The 15744-nt window shown below is 38.9% G+C and overlaps 1 protein-coding gene across 1 annotated transcript in view; it reads left to right on the top strand.

Annotated features, from left to right (window-relative positions):
- The window catches only part of tmtopsa (teleost multiple tissue opsin a), a 54090-nt gene extending 44229 nt beyond the window's left edge, over positions 1-9861 (top strand). Inside the window, exon 4 of the mRNA XM_026313935.1 lies at positions 9595-9861. Within this exon, the coding sequence (XP_026169720.1) occupies positions 9595-9861 (267 nt within the window). The remainder of the gene's footprint in view (positions 1-9594) is intronic.
- Positions 9862-15744: the final 5883 nt, after the last annotated feature.

The raw sequence follows: 15744 nt of genomic DNA, 5'->3' as shown, positions 1-15744 counted from the left end.
GTTGAAGACTAAAAATGCTGTACAGATACAAGTAGCAACTGGTCAATGAGTGTCCCATCAACAGATAACCTGCACGTCAAGAACCTGCATGGACAACCATAGGAATTATGGGTAAGTATAGACATGGTGACATGGTGGGTATTGTGCTACATGTCTGCTGAAAAAGTAAAACCTGAAAAAGGAAGTGTCCTTGGGCAAGACACTGAACCCCAAGTTGCCCCCAGTGGCTGTTCCACTGGTGTATGAATGTGTGAGTGTGGGTGAATGGACAAAACACCTTGAGTACACTTGAGTGTAGAAAAGCACTATACAAGTATAAGACCTTTTACCATAGGGCAGATAAACTGTTGTTGCTTCATAAACCTTATGTCCATTTCCAAGTTCTCAGATGATTAATACTACAGTTCACTACTTCTTAGTGAACTACATAGCACTGTAAGTAAACAGGTAATGGAGCATAGTCTGTCAGAGCCTTCATCACATACAGCTAACAAACACTATCCATACAGGGACTAATATATATGAATGCAAGCAGAACTAATACTAAAGTGATAGTTTGACATTTCTTTTTTTACTGGGAGACAAAAATAAATAAATAAAATTCTTCATTATGTTCACCTGAAGGAAACAATCGACCCACACAGACTACATTATCCTTCACTTACCAGCATGTACCGATAAATAGCACACTAAGTAATGATTCTGTGTCCTGAACAGAGTAGAAATGTTTGTGTTTTTACTTTTTGACAGTAGAGCAATCTTTTTCTCAGTGAGGAATGTTACGCAGGGGGTTTGTGTTTGTTTTCTGTGCTCATTGAAAATTCCCAGCTAATAAGTTAATAAGACTAAGAAGCTAATAAGACTCTCAACTAAAATAATTAAAAGACTAATTTCAGTAAATCAGGAGAACTCTACAGCTTATCAGTGAGACAGCAGTGGATACTTTTCTCCTGCAGCCCTAATCTGTGCTGCTGTGACCTAAATGGGAAATGCATTTGTGACATGATTTTAGGAGCCTTTAGGCTGACTTACCTTACAGTTGTACTGCTTTGTAATATCTTTATATGATCATCTTTTTAATTAAAATATTTAAATAGTATCATACTTTAATTTACCCCTTTGGCATTATACAAAATTATTTTTGATGGTCTATTGTGTGTATCTACTTTTATAACCTAGTTCTACACTTGTAGACAAGAGACATGCATTTTTTAGCGAGCTGAGCAGAAATAATGTGTTCAATGAGTAAGGGTGCAGCCTGAAACAAACAAGCTACTGTTATTGTGTTGTAAGACTGCAATTTTGGTTTGAGCAATTCCTTTATCTTCTGTTCAAATCTCTTAAATAACTCATCACAAAGACTTGAAACATGTCACTGCAGATGGAAATAGCACAAATGACTATTAAGCATAGCATGCAATACCTTGCAAAATGGCTTTATCACTTCATTTCTATCCTCCCTAGCACAAAGTGCTCCTTTTAAAATCTTATTCCCTGAGGAGTAGAACAATGTTTCAAGTCCATATTAGTGCTTCGTTGAGTATAGAGGTAATAAAGCCAAGTTAAAGAGCCAGTTTTGGCTGATAACATTAGATTTGTTTTCTAATGTAACAAAATGGAAATATTAAAGGGTGAACAGGCCGAAATAACAGTTACATTTTTTGGACTCAGCACACTTGGGCAATGAAATCCTACTTAATTTACTTTCCAGCTGTAGTAAGCATGGTGTACAGTATATGAAAAAGCTCAAGAGAGAGTAAACAGTGACCATCAAATTACTGAATTATAAAGAATCAAAGTTTTCATTTTTGCTTGTTTTCTAGGGAGCACCACATTTAACCATATCAGAGAAACCTGACTTCTCAGGCAGGCTACTTCAAACAGAAACCTCTACAGATGTTGTTGTTTTTGCAGAAAAATTGTTCATGAGACAAGGAGCTGAACTGTTAGAAAGCATTACGTCTACTGCCTTCCCCATCACTAAAATGAGATGTTGAAATGTAAAACGTGTACCTCTACTTTGTTGAACTGAGAATGTGTCAAGAAATACTGATAGGAAATTGGCTGACACTTCTGGTCACATTTTTGTGTGTGTGTGTGTGTGACAGTCATTTTTCTGGGTAGAGCATTCAGATACATTTTTGTTGTGTTCTATGGTCTGCAAGATAGCTCACAAAACTGAGGAGTATTCGATCAAATTGAAACATGCAGTTGTCAAATTAAGCAGTGGGTTATATGCTGATGCCTATAAAAGAAGCTTAATGCTTCCTGCCATTAGTTCACGTCATTCCCTTAAACTGCATTAAAAGTGATTATGTGGACATTGCAAAGATTTGGATTTTAGTGTCATGAACTCGATTAAAGGAGTAGGATGCATTCATTTTTTGCATCCAGCACTCCATATTTTTCAGATTACTCTGAATGCCTTATACAGCAAAAATGATGTCCCCTCTTGCAAAGCTGTGTGAAGCAAATATCTATAAGCTCGTAAAGAAAGTCTCTTCAGGTACAGTCACATACTAAGAGAGCTCCTGTCTTAGTATGTGTAAGAAAAGTGGTTCTAAGTAGATGTGCCCAGCATTAAACAGTAGCCCTTCTTATCTGTGATGATGACTGACATTTGGCTTGTTGTCATTCTCTGCCTGTTCATTGAAAGCATCGGCCCTCATATCAAATTACAGTACTCTGTCAGTGCATCTTGTTGCCTCCATCTCACTGCAATCCTTCATCTATTTATCTGTCACTGCCTTCACCTTTCTCTTGACCTAAGCCTTGATGCCTCTGCCTCTTAACTAATTCAATCCTTTACCATTTGTCTGCCGTCTCCACCTCCCTCTCTTCCATCTTTCTAGAGTTCTTCAGTGTGTTGTTTGGACAGCTTTGGGGAGTGGGAGCATGCATCAGCACCACAGAGCTTGTTGATCGCATTGCTTCTTTACATCTCAGCACTAGCCTTCACTCTCGAATGACCTGAGGTGCGAGATAGATCGACAAAAGTGCCAAATTTGTTGCTCGGACATACAGCAGACTTTCTGATTATGGCCTAGGGCATTTCTCAGTTTCTTTTGGTTCTCCCTCTCTGCATCTCCTCACATCCTGCAATCATTTGACAGAAGCATGTGGAGAAAGTCAAGTCAAATGTCAGAAATGTCAAGTCACAAAAAGAGTTGGTAGCATGGTACATAGTGTTGATATGTTTTCAGCAAAGTGGAAAACTGTTCATGGGTGCAACTTCTTCTAGACTAAAGAGGAGAGGGACCTTCTGGCTTATTATCGGTGCCCAGATCAAAAACCTGCATCTCTGATCGTATAGGGGGCATTAGTGCCTATGGAAGAAGCAGATTGCACAGCTGGAATGGTCCCATCTATGCTGAAAGATATATCCATGTTTTAGAGCAGCATGTGCTCCCATCCAGATGACATCTTTATCAAAGAAGGCCTTTCATATTTCAGCAGGACAATGCTAAACCTCATACTGCATCTATGACAACAACATGACTTTGTAGTAGAAGAGTCCGGATACTGAACTTGCCTCCCTGCAGTCCAGACCTTTCACCAACTGAAAATATTTGATGCATCTTGAAACAAAAAATACAACAAAGTAGACCCAGGATTGTTGAGCAGTTACAATCCTATATCGGGAAAGAATGGGACAACATTTCTTTCCCAAAACACCAGCAACTGCTTTCCTCAATTCCCAGATGTTTACAGACTGTTGTTAAAAGAGGGGATGCTACACTGTGGTAAAAATGGGCCACTTGCTAACAAATTTTCAGCACTTCTACAGACTCACATCCATAGTACTTATCTTCATTGTCACAATAACTGTTGGTTATCATTTTTTATTATTTTATTTTTAATCCTAATTATTGTCACTTTATGCTATAGTAGTTTATCAATCTATGCATTTATCTGCTCTTTATTTTTTTTTCTCACGCGTGACAAATGATTTTGTTCATGGTTCATTAGTGCTCTTAATGTTGACTGTTGTGGTATCTTGGCTCTTACCAGATGCTGTGGTGTGTGCTGAGTTTCATCATATTTTGCATCTCATGAGAAAATGTAGTAGACTACAAGTATACATGTACTCAGAAAGTATACTAAGTATACTACGTTTACTCAAGAGTAGCATCCTTAGAGTCCACAGGAGCTAGGAAAGATGACTTCAAAATAGTCTAAACTGTGGTCTAGTGCTTTACTCTGTTGTGAATATATATCTGCAATGTGTCAGACAATGCCTATAGATTTTAAAGCACAGCCAGATACACTGAATGCATTGTTATGCTTTCAGCGTGCTACTGCGGTAGTCAATTATTTACAATGTTCCTATCTGTCCATCAGCAGATACCTGGACTTGAGTGTAGAGGTTGTTGTAGTCCTCCTGAAACAGAATGATCTGCTTGAAATCATAATCTTGAGATTTAACCCTCTGATGCACCTTCAAAAAAGTCAATGGGAACTTTAATGTCCTTTTGACACAAGAATGCACTTGGGTGCATCAGAGGCTTAAAGCTCTGTTTCTCAGATTGGAAAAATTGATCCAGGGGTCCATTCACTATGCATCATTACCTGACAGATACTGTATACATTCAAATGCCTTTCCCCTGTACCTTGGAGATGTCAAGTCCTCTGTTTTCCACAAAATCATCCAGTAGACTTGTAACTGTTTATGTGGATTTACTAAAGCAATTTCATTAGTCTGAAGTGTTTATGGTACTATGACTTATCTGATCACACCTAAACAGTAGAATTTGAATTTGATTCCCTTTCTGGATGTTTATGATGATGTATTAATTATGTAAATATTGCATCACATAAAAATAAAAGTAACCAATACATGCTGAACATAGGACTTCCTCAGGTTAAGTAATTTTACTTTATCCGGGATATTTATAACTAAATAAACTAAAGCAACCAATGTTAGCTTTAGTGAGTCATTCAGACTTGCTAAAATTCATACAACCATTGAATGTGATGTGCAGAAATTAAATTGCTATAGGTTAAATTGCTTGCATAAATGTGTAGTTGTGCCATCAACTCCTACTCACTAATAAATAATAAATCTGTTTATGTTGGAATAATTACATTTAAAGGTGAGAACAAGTGGTGCTTATTTGATTACGTCCAACAAGTGATGCTCATTGTTACAGACGCAAATTAAAACAGTGATTCTAATGGAAGCCACAGTACTTTGCTAGGCGGACTGAACACACACACTACACTTCATATCCCTTTGTTCACCCTCCAGTCATGCAGGTTTCATTATATTAGTAGCTTGTGTGGTAGAAATTTTTTAAGTTTGAGAGTTGCTAATTCTCAGAAAACAACCACAAGTGTGATGAATCATCTCAGTTTAATCACGGGCCCGGAGAGGACGTCCTTGCAGAAAGTCCTCTCCCGTCTGTGTTAAAAGACCAGTTTATATACATTTTGACAAGAAAGGGGTGGACTAATCTTGAACAGACTCCACGTTTGTTCAGGTACTATCTTCAGTCTTCTTACCATCAAAGAAACAAATTGTTGGCAGTTATTTACAACTTCCTACCCTAAAACACTAAAACAATAAAACAGATAGAACCACATACCATGAAAGGGTCAAGCAAGCATTCAACCCCCACATTGGTTTAAGTTAGTGACCATTTGCTCTGTTGTAAAATCCTCACATTCCCCCCTTTTGACACAAAGTGTCAACACAATTATAATTACCAATCAGAGGGAAAAAAACATTACATTATTAGTCAGGGTATTTCTTTAGCACTGTCATCATATGGGTTTCCTGAGGTCCAATCATTCAATTGTATTTCATCAGTCTTTGTTGATTCAGTTATAGGATATGTGTCCATGTCCTTTAAAGTGTGAAACTGTTCTCTTTGAAGCTGATTCTGAACAAATCCTTGGTTTCCCTGACATCTCCTTGCATTGTTCTGTCGAGATCGCAGGCTCCTTCTGCGAGGTTGTGTAGTTTCCTGCTGGTGAGCGGAGAATTTTATTTTTTTACCCGGTCCATGTCTGACTCCTCTCGGTTTCTTTCTGCGTGTAAGACATGTGCCCATACATTTTTCAGTCTTTGTTTCCCAGCCGACACATGACATCATGACGCAGCTCCTTGGGCCAGGTTGAGACATTTATTAATGCAGTTTTCCACAGGTGACAGTATGCCGCATTATCCGGAGTGTGCAGCGAATACAGTCACCATGCGGGTGCAATAATCAGCTGGAAACTCACCCCCCTTTTGTCCAGTATCATGAATCTGAAACCAGCAGACTCTCAGAGGAATTGCAGTCCGCACAGCTTCATCCAAGGTGTCCATCGTAGCGGTGAATTGTTGTGACCCCACTGGTGCTGTGTTGTGGGTCTGATGTGTCCCCATCGGAGTTTGACGAACACATAACTTCTACTTTCTCACCCTACATTTCAATTTTACCTTCTTATTCTCCTCAACATCACTTCTCTAACTTTACCCTTAATTCTGCAGCAGATTTTTCTTACTTCTATTTCTGCCTCCCTTTCTCACTCTTGAAAAGAGTGCCAATTTATTTCTTCCTTCTTTGTTTTCCTTCTTTCACTTCCTCTTCTCCTTCTCAACAACATTCTATAACCACATTTTTAACCCATTTATCTACCATCATTTAGCACTGGGGCTGGTGCTTACACTTTCATTGGGCTTATAACACACACACAATAATTTCTCATTCACACTGATCTTCCCATCTCATCGTATGGTCAGATCTTATCAGACAAACACTAACTTTGGGTAACTTTCTTCAGCCAGGTAGTTTGTATGACACTTTCGTTCCGAGCAACGTACCCTTATTGTACACACATTGTGCATACAAGACACTGAAGGAGTCACCACAAAGCTTATAAAATTATCACCTCATTCATATGCCCAGTTCATGATATGGGACAAATTCTAAGGTGGTTCTTATAGACAATAATAGTTCACTTCTTATAGCCAATAACATCTTACTCCTCATAGACAATAGCATACTTCTCATTAACAATAGCTTACTTCTCATTTAACAACATTGTCGTATTTCTCATTAACAATAGCGTACTTCTCATTTAACAGCTTAGTTCACATTAACAACATTATCGAACTTCTCATTAACAATCAGAGCTTACTTTTTCAGTACTGTCTTAATTTTTTCATGTTTTCCACGTACGGGTCGTTTCCTTAATAAACCATATGGCTTCCCGAAGGAAGACTTACGTTTGTAATCCTCAGCCAGTGGGGTTTTCTCGTTGTTTCTTTTTTTTCCTTCTTTTTCGTTTTTTGTTTTTTAGGATTATTTTTTCATCATCTGGCGTCTGTCCCTCAGACACACTGGTCTCATTACCAGGAGGGATTACAAAGATCACGTGATTACCAAACACACACACCTAGGGTTTTTCATTTTGACGCAGACCAAAAACAGACCAAAAACATAAATCAACACTTAACAGACATACACAAGAAATGATTCATAACACTGTACTCACTTATTAAATGAATGGAGCATCCACTGTCCGCCACCCGTTCTGACCTCAGGCGGGATTCCAGCCCTCCGTTTGTCGGAGCGGAACTTTCCCTTCATTTTTAAATTTTACCACCGGTGGTTCCATCGGTCCAGAACAGGCGCTGGTCAGTGGCCTGTCCATCCCATCCTCGTCGCCAAATTGTGGTAGAAATTAATTTCTACCACACTTGCTAAGGCAGCACATCGGCATTGTTCAACTTTGACAGCTCCCATTTTCAACAAGATCAAGGATCTACCATAAAGGCCACAAGCTTACAGACATTAAAAGACGAGCAGCTTTTCTGACCAGTTTTTGTGTTCTACCATATCAACTCCTTACAAACTGTGCAGCACCTCAGGGCATATTGTTTTGGGCCTGGACACAATGGATATTTTTCTTAGTCTAAAATTGCTGTTTCAAACAGTGGATGATTACCTCAGCCTTTTGATCTGTGCTGCAGTTCTCAGTTCCAGATCAGCTCATCTTGTATCACCAGACTCTGAAGTGCAGTAGCCAACTAGTAGCCCACATTATTTGGGTCATGAAGTGCAGCAGGATGTCTATCTTTGTTTTCTATTTCATTAAGTTGATACAGTCCAAGCCCTGTGATGGACTGGTGACCTGTCCAGGGTGGACCCCTGCCTTTCACCCAGAGAGAGCTGGGATAGGCTCCAGCAGATCCCTGTGACCCTGGTTAGGAATAAGTGGGTATAGATAATGGATGAATGGATGGATGGATGGATGATACAGTGCAAATACAGAGCAGCAGTCAGCCTCTTCTCTCCCCTGAGAGTTCCTCTGACAATCCAAACGGGGACATATGACATCCTTACTGTGTCATTTTCAAAGGGTTGTTACTGTATGTCAAGCCACATCTTGCTGCCTCCTAGCACAATGAGGAAACCATGGAGACACTGATGACTGCTGCCACTGTACTTCCTCATTAACCAATGTGAGTTTATTGTGAAAAGAGCACAAGAGAGCTTCCATTTCACTGGTGGAGAATACTTCACTGTCAATATGCACCCTGTCATGGTGAGGCTTCACTGGGGTTCATCTCTGTGGACAGAAGGGGGGGGGGGGAGACATCTCTGACAACATATTTGTGTACAGCCCTTCTCTTGACCCACCAACAGCTATTGGACTCTAATCAAATTAGTCAATTAATGGAATAAAATAATTATATAAAATACAAATCTGAACAAGTCAAACATGCAGTAACCACAGGCTGTATAAAAGAAAGCCCAAACATAGTACCCACAGTTACAGTGGCACTATCAATCAACATCAATTGTGCCCAACCTAAATATTTTCTCAAACACTAATTCAGTGGAAGTTCTAAGGAAGCAGACAAAAACTTTATGGTTTCAGCAGCTATAACGACAAAAGCCATCACAAAGCTCTTCTTAGTAATCATTATTTAATAAACATGAACTGACAACACATTGAGTGTTTTTTTCTAGAGGTTCATCATCCAGAATAACATCTGTGCTTTTTCTCTTCAGGTGCTTATGCTTTATACTAATGCTGCTGTGGTATGCAATGAAACGTACAGAGTACAAAGCACCCTTTTATTTTAGAAATGTTAAGCCTCCCATACTGTATGTCTGAAGCCATGATGTTTAAGAACCTGATGAACCACTGATGTTAAATATGTGATGATACTGGAGAAAAACATCTGTTTTAATGAACTGAAGCTTACTAGAGCAAATATACTTTGTTATGGCCCACCATGATTACTTGAAATATATAGTTTAGATATAGTTTATAAATAATATGACTTTTGGTGTACTGTGCCACAATGAATGATAGTGAACACACAGGGCCCAGTAACATTGTAAGAGTAAGTAGGAGAAGGTGGTTTCATTCAGTCATAATTACTTGTAATTTGTCTAAAGGTTCAGTAGAAAGCGAGGGAGAGAGAGAAAGATTGGGGGAAAACAATAAGGCAAATTAACTTCCCATTTGTAGAAATAGTAACCTGAACCAAATTCATGTTAGAGGAATATATGGCCAGCAAGGTGAGGTTTTGCACTTTATTCTTCCATGGTCTCAGTTCATTCCTTATCATGTTTGTTTTTATGCTTGTCCCAGTTTTACAGTTGTTTCCATGCCCTGATGTGTTGTGAGACTCCTCGACGAGGCTCAAGTTTAAAGAGCTCCTCCAAGGCTATAAGAGCAGTCACCGGTCCCCGCCGTTCCAACGACTTCCTATTTATGGTAGCCTCATTGGGACAACCAGCTGCCACGGTGCCCCAGCTGGGGCCCTCCTTTGAACCCACCATAGATATCACCAAAGGACCTTCTTCAGACATCAACAACCCTGTCGTAGTATCACTGGTAGCTCACTATGATGGCTGATCATTGGCTAGAATCAAGAACTCCCAATGCCTCCAGCCAGAAAAACGTTAATAATGAAAGGAATAGTTTTAGCGGGGTTTGCAGAACAGCAACTTGCCAGTCCAGGTGGATTTAACTTGGCTGTTGCATTAGTTCTGCACTGACTAGTAGAAATGATGGACCGATATTCCAGGAAATCTTGAATGGCCTCTAGACAATTTGGACAGAAATCAGAGACAGTACACAACAATATGCTGAAGCTGAGAAGTCTGTTCCTCTGCAGAAAAAGTATGGATGGTTTGATGGATGTCAGGATTTTCTTGAGGAAGCACCGTCAGCCTGTGGTGGTAATAGAGGAACTGTAAGCATCATTTATTTTGTGCAAATCTAATGTTTGGAAAGTTATCCACATTCATAAGTTGCCATAAATAATATTATCAGAGTGCAAGAAGATGTATTTTTGCATTCATGAGTTACTGACTGTGCTTACAAAGAGAGGCTAAAGAACAAGTTATTACCCCAGTTATTTAAAAGCTTTATCTAGTGAAGGGAAACATGAAAAAAAGACAAAATAAAGTAGGCAGAGAAATGATAATGTGTTAGAAATAATTTCAAAGTTTCAATCTTTTTAGCTTTATTCCCTGCCAGTCATTGAATTTAATTCATCACTAATAAAGTGCTTGAATTTGTTTGTTTGATGTACGAACTGCAACCATTATTTTTTCTCCATGTGCACTGTTAAGAGTTTAACATGATTTGCTGCTGAGCTTTACTGAATTTGGTCACACCCAAAACACAGGCTGTCATGTGAACAGTATTTACAGAGTGGAACAGAGTGGCTTTCAAGGATCACCAAATTATTATCAGCTCAGATCCATGGCACATAAGTCAGCAGTGCCTGTGGGGAAGTGTCAGCCTCTACTCACCTCAAATTATTCTACCTCCACAAAACTCATGTGTTTAAAAGTCTTGGAAAAGTTGGCATCATCTCAGAAAACGTAAAGTAAAAACAATCAAAAGAAACAGATTTTACTTAACGCAACAAAATTAAACAAAAAAATTTGTTTTGTATATATTGTTTATCATGTGCTGGCCTACATCTTGTTCAGGCATTTGATAACTAATTTGACTATGGAGTTTTGACAGCAGTGCATCAGTGCACCACTCGTGTGGTGGTGCTTCTGGCTACTGTATACAAATGTACCATTTTTGTAACTCAATTTTAGCACAAGCTGTTTTGTATTTGGTGTGAAGCTTTTGAACACAATTATGTACATGATTTGATATAAAAGGTTAAATCAACATATGATGCCTGATTTGATTAAGAAAAATGGAGCCATGAAAATTAAGGAACTTAATTAATCCCCAAAGGGAAATTCAGGTAATTTAGGTATTCAGTAATAGTAATTCAGGTACAGCATCAGGGCGATCAAATGTCAGTGATTATTTCTTATGCTGTGATTGATAAATCACTGCTTAGTTGCTCTAGTACAGGGTTGTAGTAAGAGAGATGTTCTGTATGAAAAGTTTGGGGAGGGGCTGGTATCTGTTTTGTAACCTTAGCAAAACTAAAAACAGCAAGTGATGGCACCGTTTGCAGTTTCCTGGTTTTCTGAAATTTGCCAAAGTAATAAACAAATACAATATTTCTAAACTGTCTAAAACTGTCGTGTCTTTATTCAACACATTAAAACATCCAAAGTGTAAAATGTAACGGCAACACTAGAGAACCTTGACTTATAACAGTGTCACTGTGCTATTCACAAGCAGCATCAACTGATGTGAGCCGTGCCTCACAAAAAATAGAAAGTAGTTGTTGATTTTCATGTAGCTGGGAAAGGTTACCGAGTTATCTCAAAGACTTTAGATATTCTTCAGACCACAGTTAGACATACTGTCTGTAAGGGGAGTTTATTTGGTACTCACGAATAGGCCTGTCGTCCAGGACCGATCAAATTGATCAACAAAGCCCACGGGCTGTATCAGTCCTTTATAACCACTGAGCAGCTGAGATCACACACATTTACACATGTACTGTATACAGGTGAATGTATATTGGTCAGAATCTAGTTAGTAAGTCCCTGTGAATACCTGTTTTTTTTTTTTGTGTGTGCTCCCTGTGTCCCCCTGCTGAAATACAAAACAGTGTCATGTTAACACATCAAAAGGTCTTTGAGTTCACATGGGAAGGGGAGGGGGGGGTGGTGTTTGTGGTGGAACAAAAGGTGGCATATATGAAAAAGCGGGTATGGGCTTGAAGGTCATCTGAGAACAACCAGTGTAAAAATGTAAGCAAGGTCGGAGCTAATGAAATTGAAATTGAAGGTGACTCTATATCAGAATAGTATTCCAGCGTCTAGCAAAGAGTGTGCAGGCTGAAGAGACGACGATGGAGACACAGCAGAGGGAGCAGGGCTGGAGTTAGTTCCAGGTTTGATAGTCACAGTCTCAGGGCTCGAGGTGGGTGGTGGAAAATGAGATGCATTGAGAAGTGGAAATGTGGTAGTTTCACTGCTAACTTCTTCTGAAGTCATGGAGGCAGGATAGAAGTGCTTCCGGGTAAGGAGGCCAGTTCAGACCAAACATAAATTGAGTTATTTGCAAACATTGAGAACCTGTTCGGAAACATGGGGAATGTGGTATTGGGGGGATTTGAGGATAGAAAAAGAAGAAGAAGGTCCTGCATCTATAGGTTGGGATGCAGGACACAGCATCAGTGTCTGGATGAGGTCGAGTTGTGTGTGGATCTGTGTCCGTGATTGATGACAGCCATGGGAGACGCTCTGCTACATCATCAGGAGGGAATGAGGTACTTTGGTAAGAGACAGTTTGGTCTCAAAGGCAGAGTGAAAGCTACATATATACTGTGCTTAGGTCACAGAGAGATATCAAACAATCCAGGAGCTTGTGCTTTTCATAAATTTCTGCTTTTAGTTGCTTGATTTTCTGATATACAGAGAATAGTGGATTGATGTTCACATTTACAGCTACAATCGCAAGCTGAAGCACAGAAAGATCTAGATGACCCTAAACTTCAAACTAAATCTATTATAGAATAGCTTCAGACACAAAACCTGCCTTTTGGAGTGGTCCGGTCAGAGTCCAGACCACAACTCAATAGAGATGCTATGGAATGAGCTCAAGAGAGCCATTTACACCAGAGATCATAAGAATATGACCGAGCTGCAGCAGAAAGAATTCCTCCTGAACATTGTGCAGGTCTTACCCACAGCTGCTGACAAAGGTCATTCAACTCGTTATTAAATGATTGTTAATATAAATAAATATTGTGCCTGTTGATATTTTGACTTTAGTGAAGCTTAGATCACATTTCGTGACCAGGTTATGCAGAAAACCAGGAAACTGCAAATGCCACCATTATTTTTTCTTGCAACTAAATATGAAGGATGGATTAAACGATTAGTCCTGATCCTAAAAGCCCTTTTCTCTTGTAATGTTAAAAGTGAAACAGTGATAGTTTTATTGTGACACTGTGTTTTAGCACATTTTGGGCAGAATGCACAATTTACAATGCAGTTAAATGTTGAAAAAGGCCAATAGCAGGACCAATTAGGCACCGTGCTTATGTTGAATCTGCCCAGGAGTAGCCATCATCCTATGTCAGCTGCCCACCCCGTAGAATTCCAGTTTTCCAGTTTGCTTTTCCATCTGTCAATTTGTAACTAGCTCCAAAGACATATTTTTTAAATTCACACACAGACTTAAAGAGGGAGCCATATGACTAATTGCAATATTGTCAAATACAGTTGTCCAAATTTAAGAATCCTGTTTGCATTTCCCATCTCTTGTCTTAAATCTTGTAACCTTGGTCAGCATAAGATCAATTAGTTATAAAAGCCCTCTCATCTAAATAAAGCTAAAGTGAGATAAATAAATGCTAAAAGGCAAGCGACATCCAGCAGTTAGTGGTTCAGGCACAATGGTTGTATCTAGTGATAAATGGTTATATACTTGTATAGTGCTTTTCTACTCAAAATGATTTTACACTATTTGTCCATTCACCCATTCACTCAAACAATTGCTCACACACTCATACATTGTTGGAACAGCCACTGGGGGCAACTTGGGGTTCAGTGTCTTGCTCAAGCACACTTCAACCTGTGGACCCCTATAGTTTTCTATATTATAGATGCATTTGTCAAAACAATGAAATAACCTACAGGAAATGATGCAGTAAGCAGAAAAGTGCAAACAAAGCCAAATTTAACCATGAAAGCCTGATTTATGCAGTTTCCTCCAAACACCTGACAACGAGATGTGTATGCTACTTGAAGTGTGGACTGCAGTGATGTGGGATCTAATCTGAACTGCAATTAACTGATGATTTCTGAGGCGGATAACTCTAATCAACTTGTCCTCTGCAGCAGAGTTCAGTCTTAATGTCCAGTTGCAGTCCTCATAAAAGACAGTGTTAGATGATTTTTGTGAGTGCGCTTAAAATGACAGTAATAATTGCAGTTCTTTGAGCTTTTATATGTCTTATTTACTTGTACATTATTTCGTGCTTTTGATATCTTCATTAATAATGTGCAAAGTAGACACAGTCAGAAAAAAACTGAACGAAAAGGAGCACGATGCTGGACAGCTACTGCATGACTGATGTCTGGGAATGAGCTCATGTGAAGTAGAATCACTGGGAATAGTGAATTCCACCATTACAGTGAGGCAATAAATACTGAAACAGTCATGACAGAAAATATAACCCGAATTAATCAAGAATCATTAAGTTAATAACATCAATGTAATACTAGTCATATCACATCTGTTGCAATATTGTTACATTAAATATCTACAACTACAGTACTGTGAGCTGTAGATATTACACTATTATGACAGAAGTTGTCCCAATGTACATTTTGTATAAATGTATAAAATGTATAACAAATGATTTACAAGAACAAACTGGCTCCATGAGCTAAACCATATGCCTATCCACCAGAGACTTGGTGCTGAGGCTTCAGGTTGAACAAATCTGCCTCACTCTAAATCTTTGCAAGGCTTCACTACACCTTTAAGGGTGTTTTATTAATTGTTTTTGTGTAATTCCTGGTCCTTGGGCTTCACTGTTTACTACAAAGCCCCAGGTGAGTGGAGTTAAGAGACACCCCAATTATCAACAAAGGTGTAAGACAGCATTGGCGTAATGGACTTCATTAACAGAAGCTCCAGGTGCACTGTCTGATTAACCAGTTGAAACACCTCAAGACTGGTGCTGGGATGAGTAGAATCCAAATGACCTTTTTTATAAACCCTTTCAACTTTTATCAACGGAGCCAGGCAGTTGTCTTGATAAAGGATTGGCCACTAAGAGCTTGCATCAACATTGATTTCCCATCTCTGCCTCTCTCCCTCTCTCTGTCTCTCTCTCTATCTCTCTCTGTCCCCTTAATATGTCTCTCTAACTTTTAGCTGAGGAAATGTCAAGGGCTCCTTTATTAAGTCAGCAGAGTGAAAACAGATGGTATTGTATAAAAAGCTGAGCTCCAGCCAAACAAAAGATTTACCCCTTTTCCAACGTGGAGGAAACTAAACAGATTGACTTTTAGAAATGTCATCTTTCCGTATTCAGGCATATAATCATTTATATTATGAAAGATTAGAATTACATTTTGATTACCATTTATGTAGACTCTCCATGTAACAGGCACCTAACAAACACTGATATTCAATTTTAATAGGTGCATTTAAAAACTTTATTTCTTTCTGTTAATTCTAACACATCAGAGCTAAATAGCTTCATAAATAGGGTTCATGTCTTGTGCAGCCTGTGCCAAGGAGCGACACTCTTTATATTGTTTCTCATTTACAAAAACTCTGATTTGTCTGAACGGATACTGTATATCTGGTTGTTTGCTCATGTCATCATTTGCAGTGACACTGAAA

Source organism: Mastacembelus armatus, chromosome 17, assembly GCF_900324485.2.
Source record: "Mastacembelus armatus chromosome 17, fMasArm1.2, whole genome shotgun sequence".
NCBI lineage: Eukaryota > Metazoa > Chordata > Actinopteri > Synbranchiformes > Mastacembelidae > Mastacembelus > Mastacembelus armatus.
The sequence above is the reverse complement of the archived record's forward strand: the minus strand, read 5'-3'. Positions and strand labels throughout refer to the sequence as shown.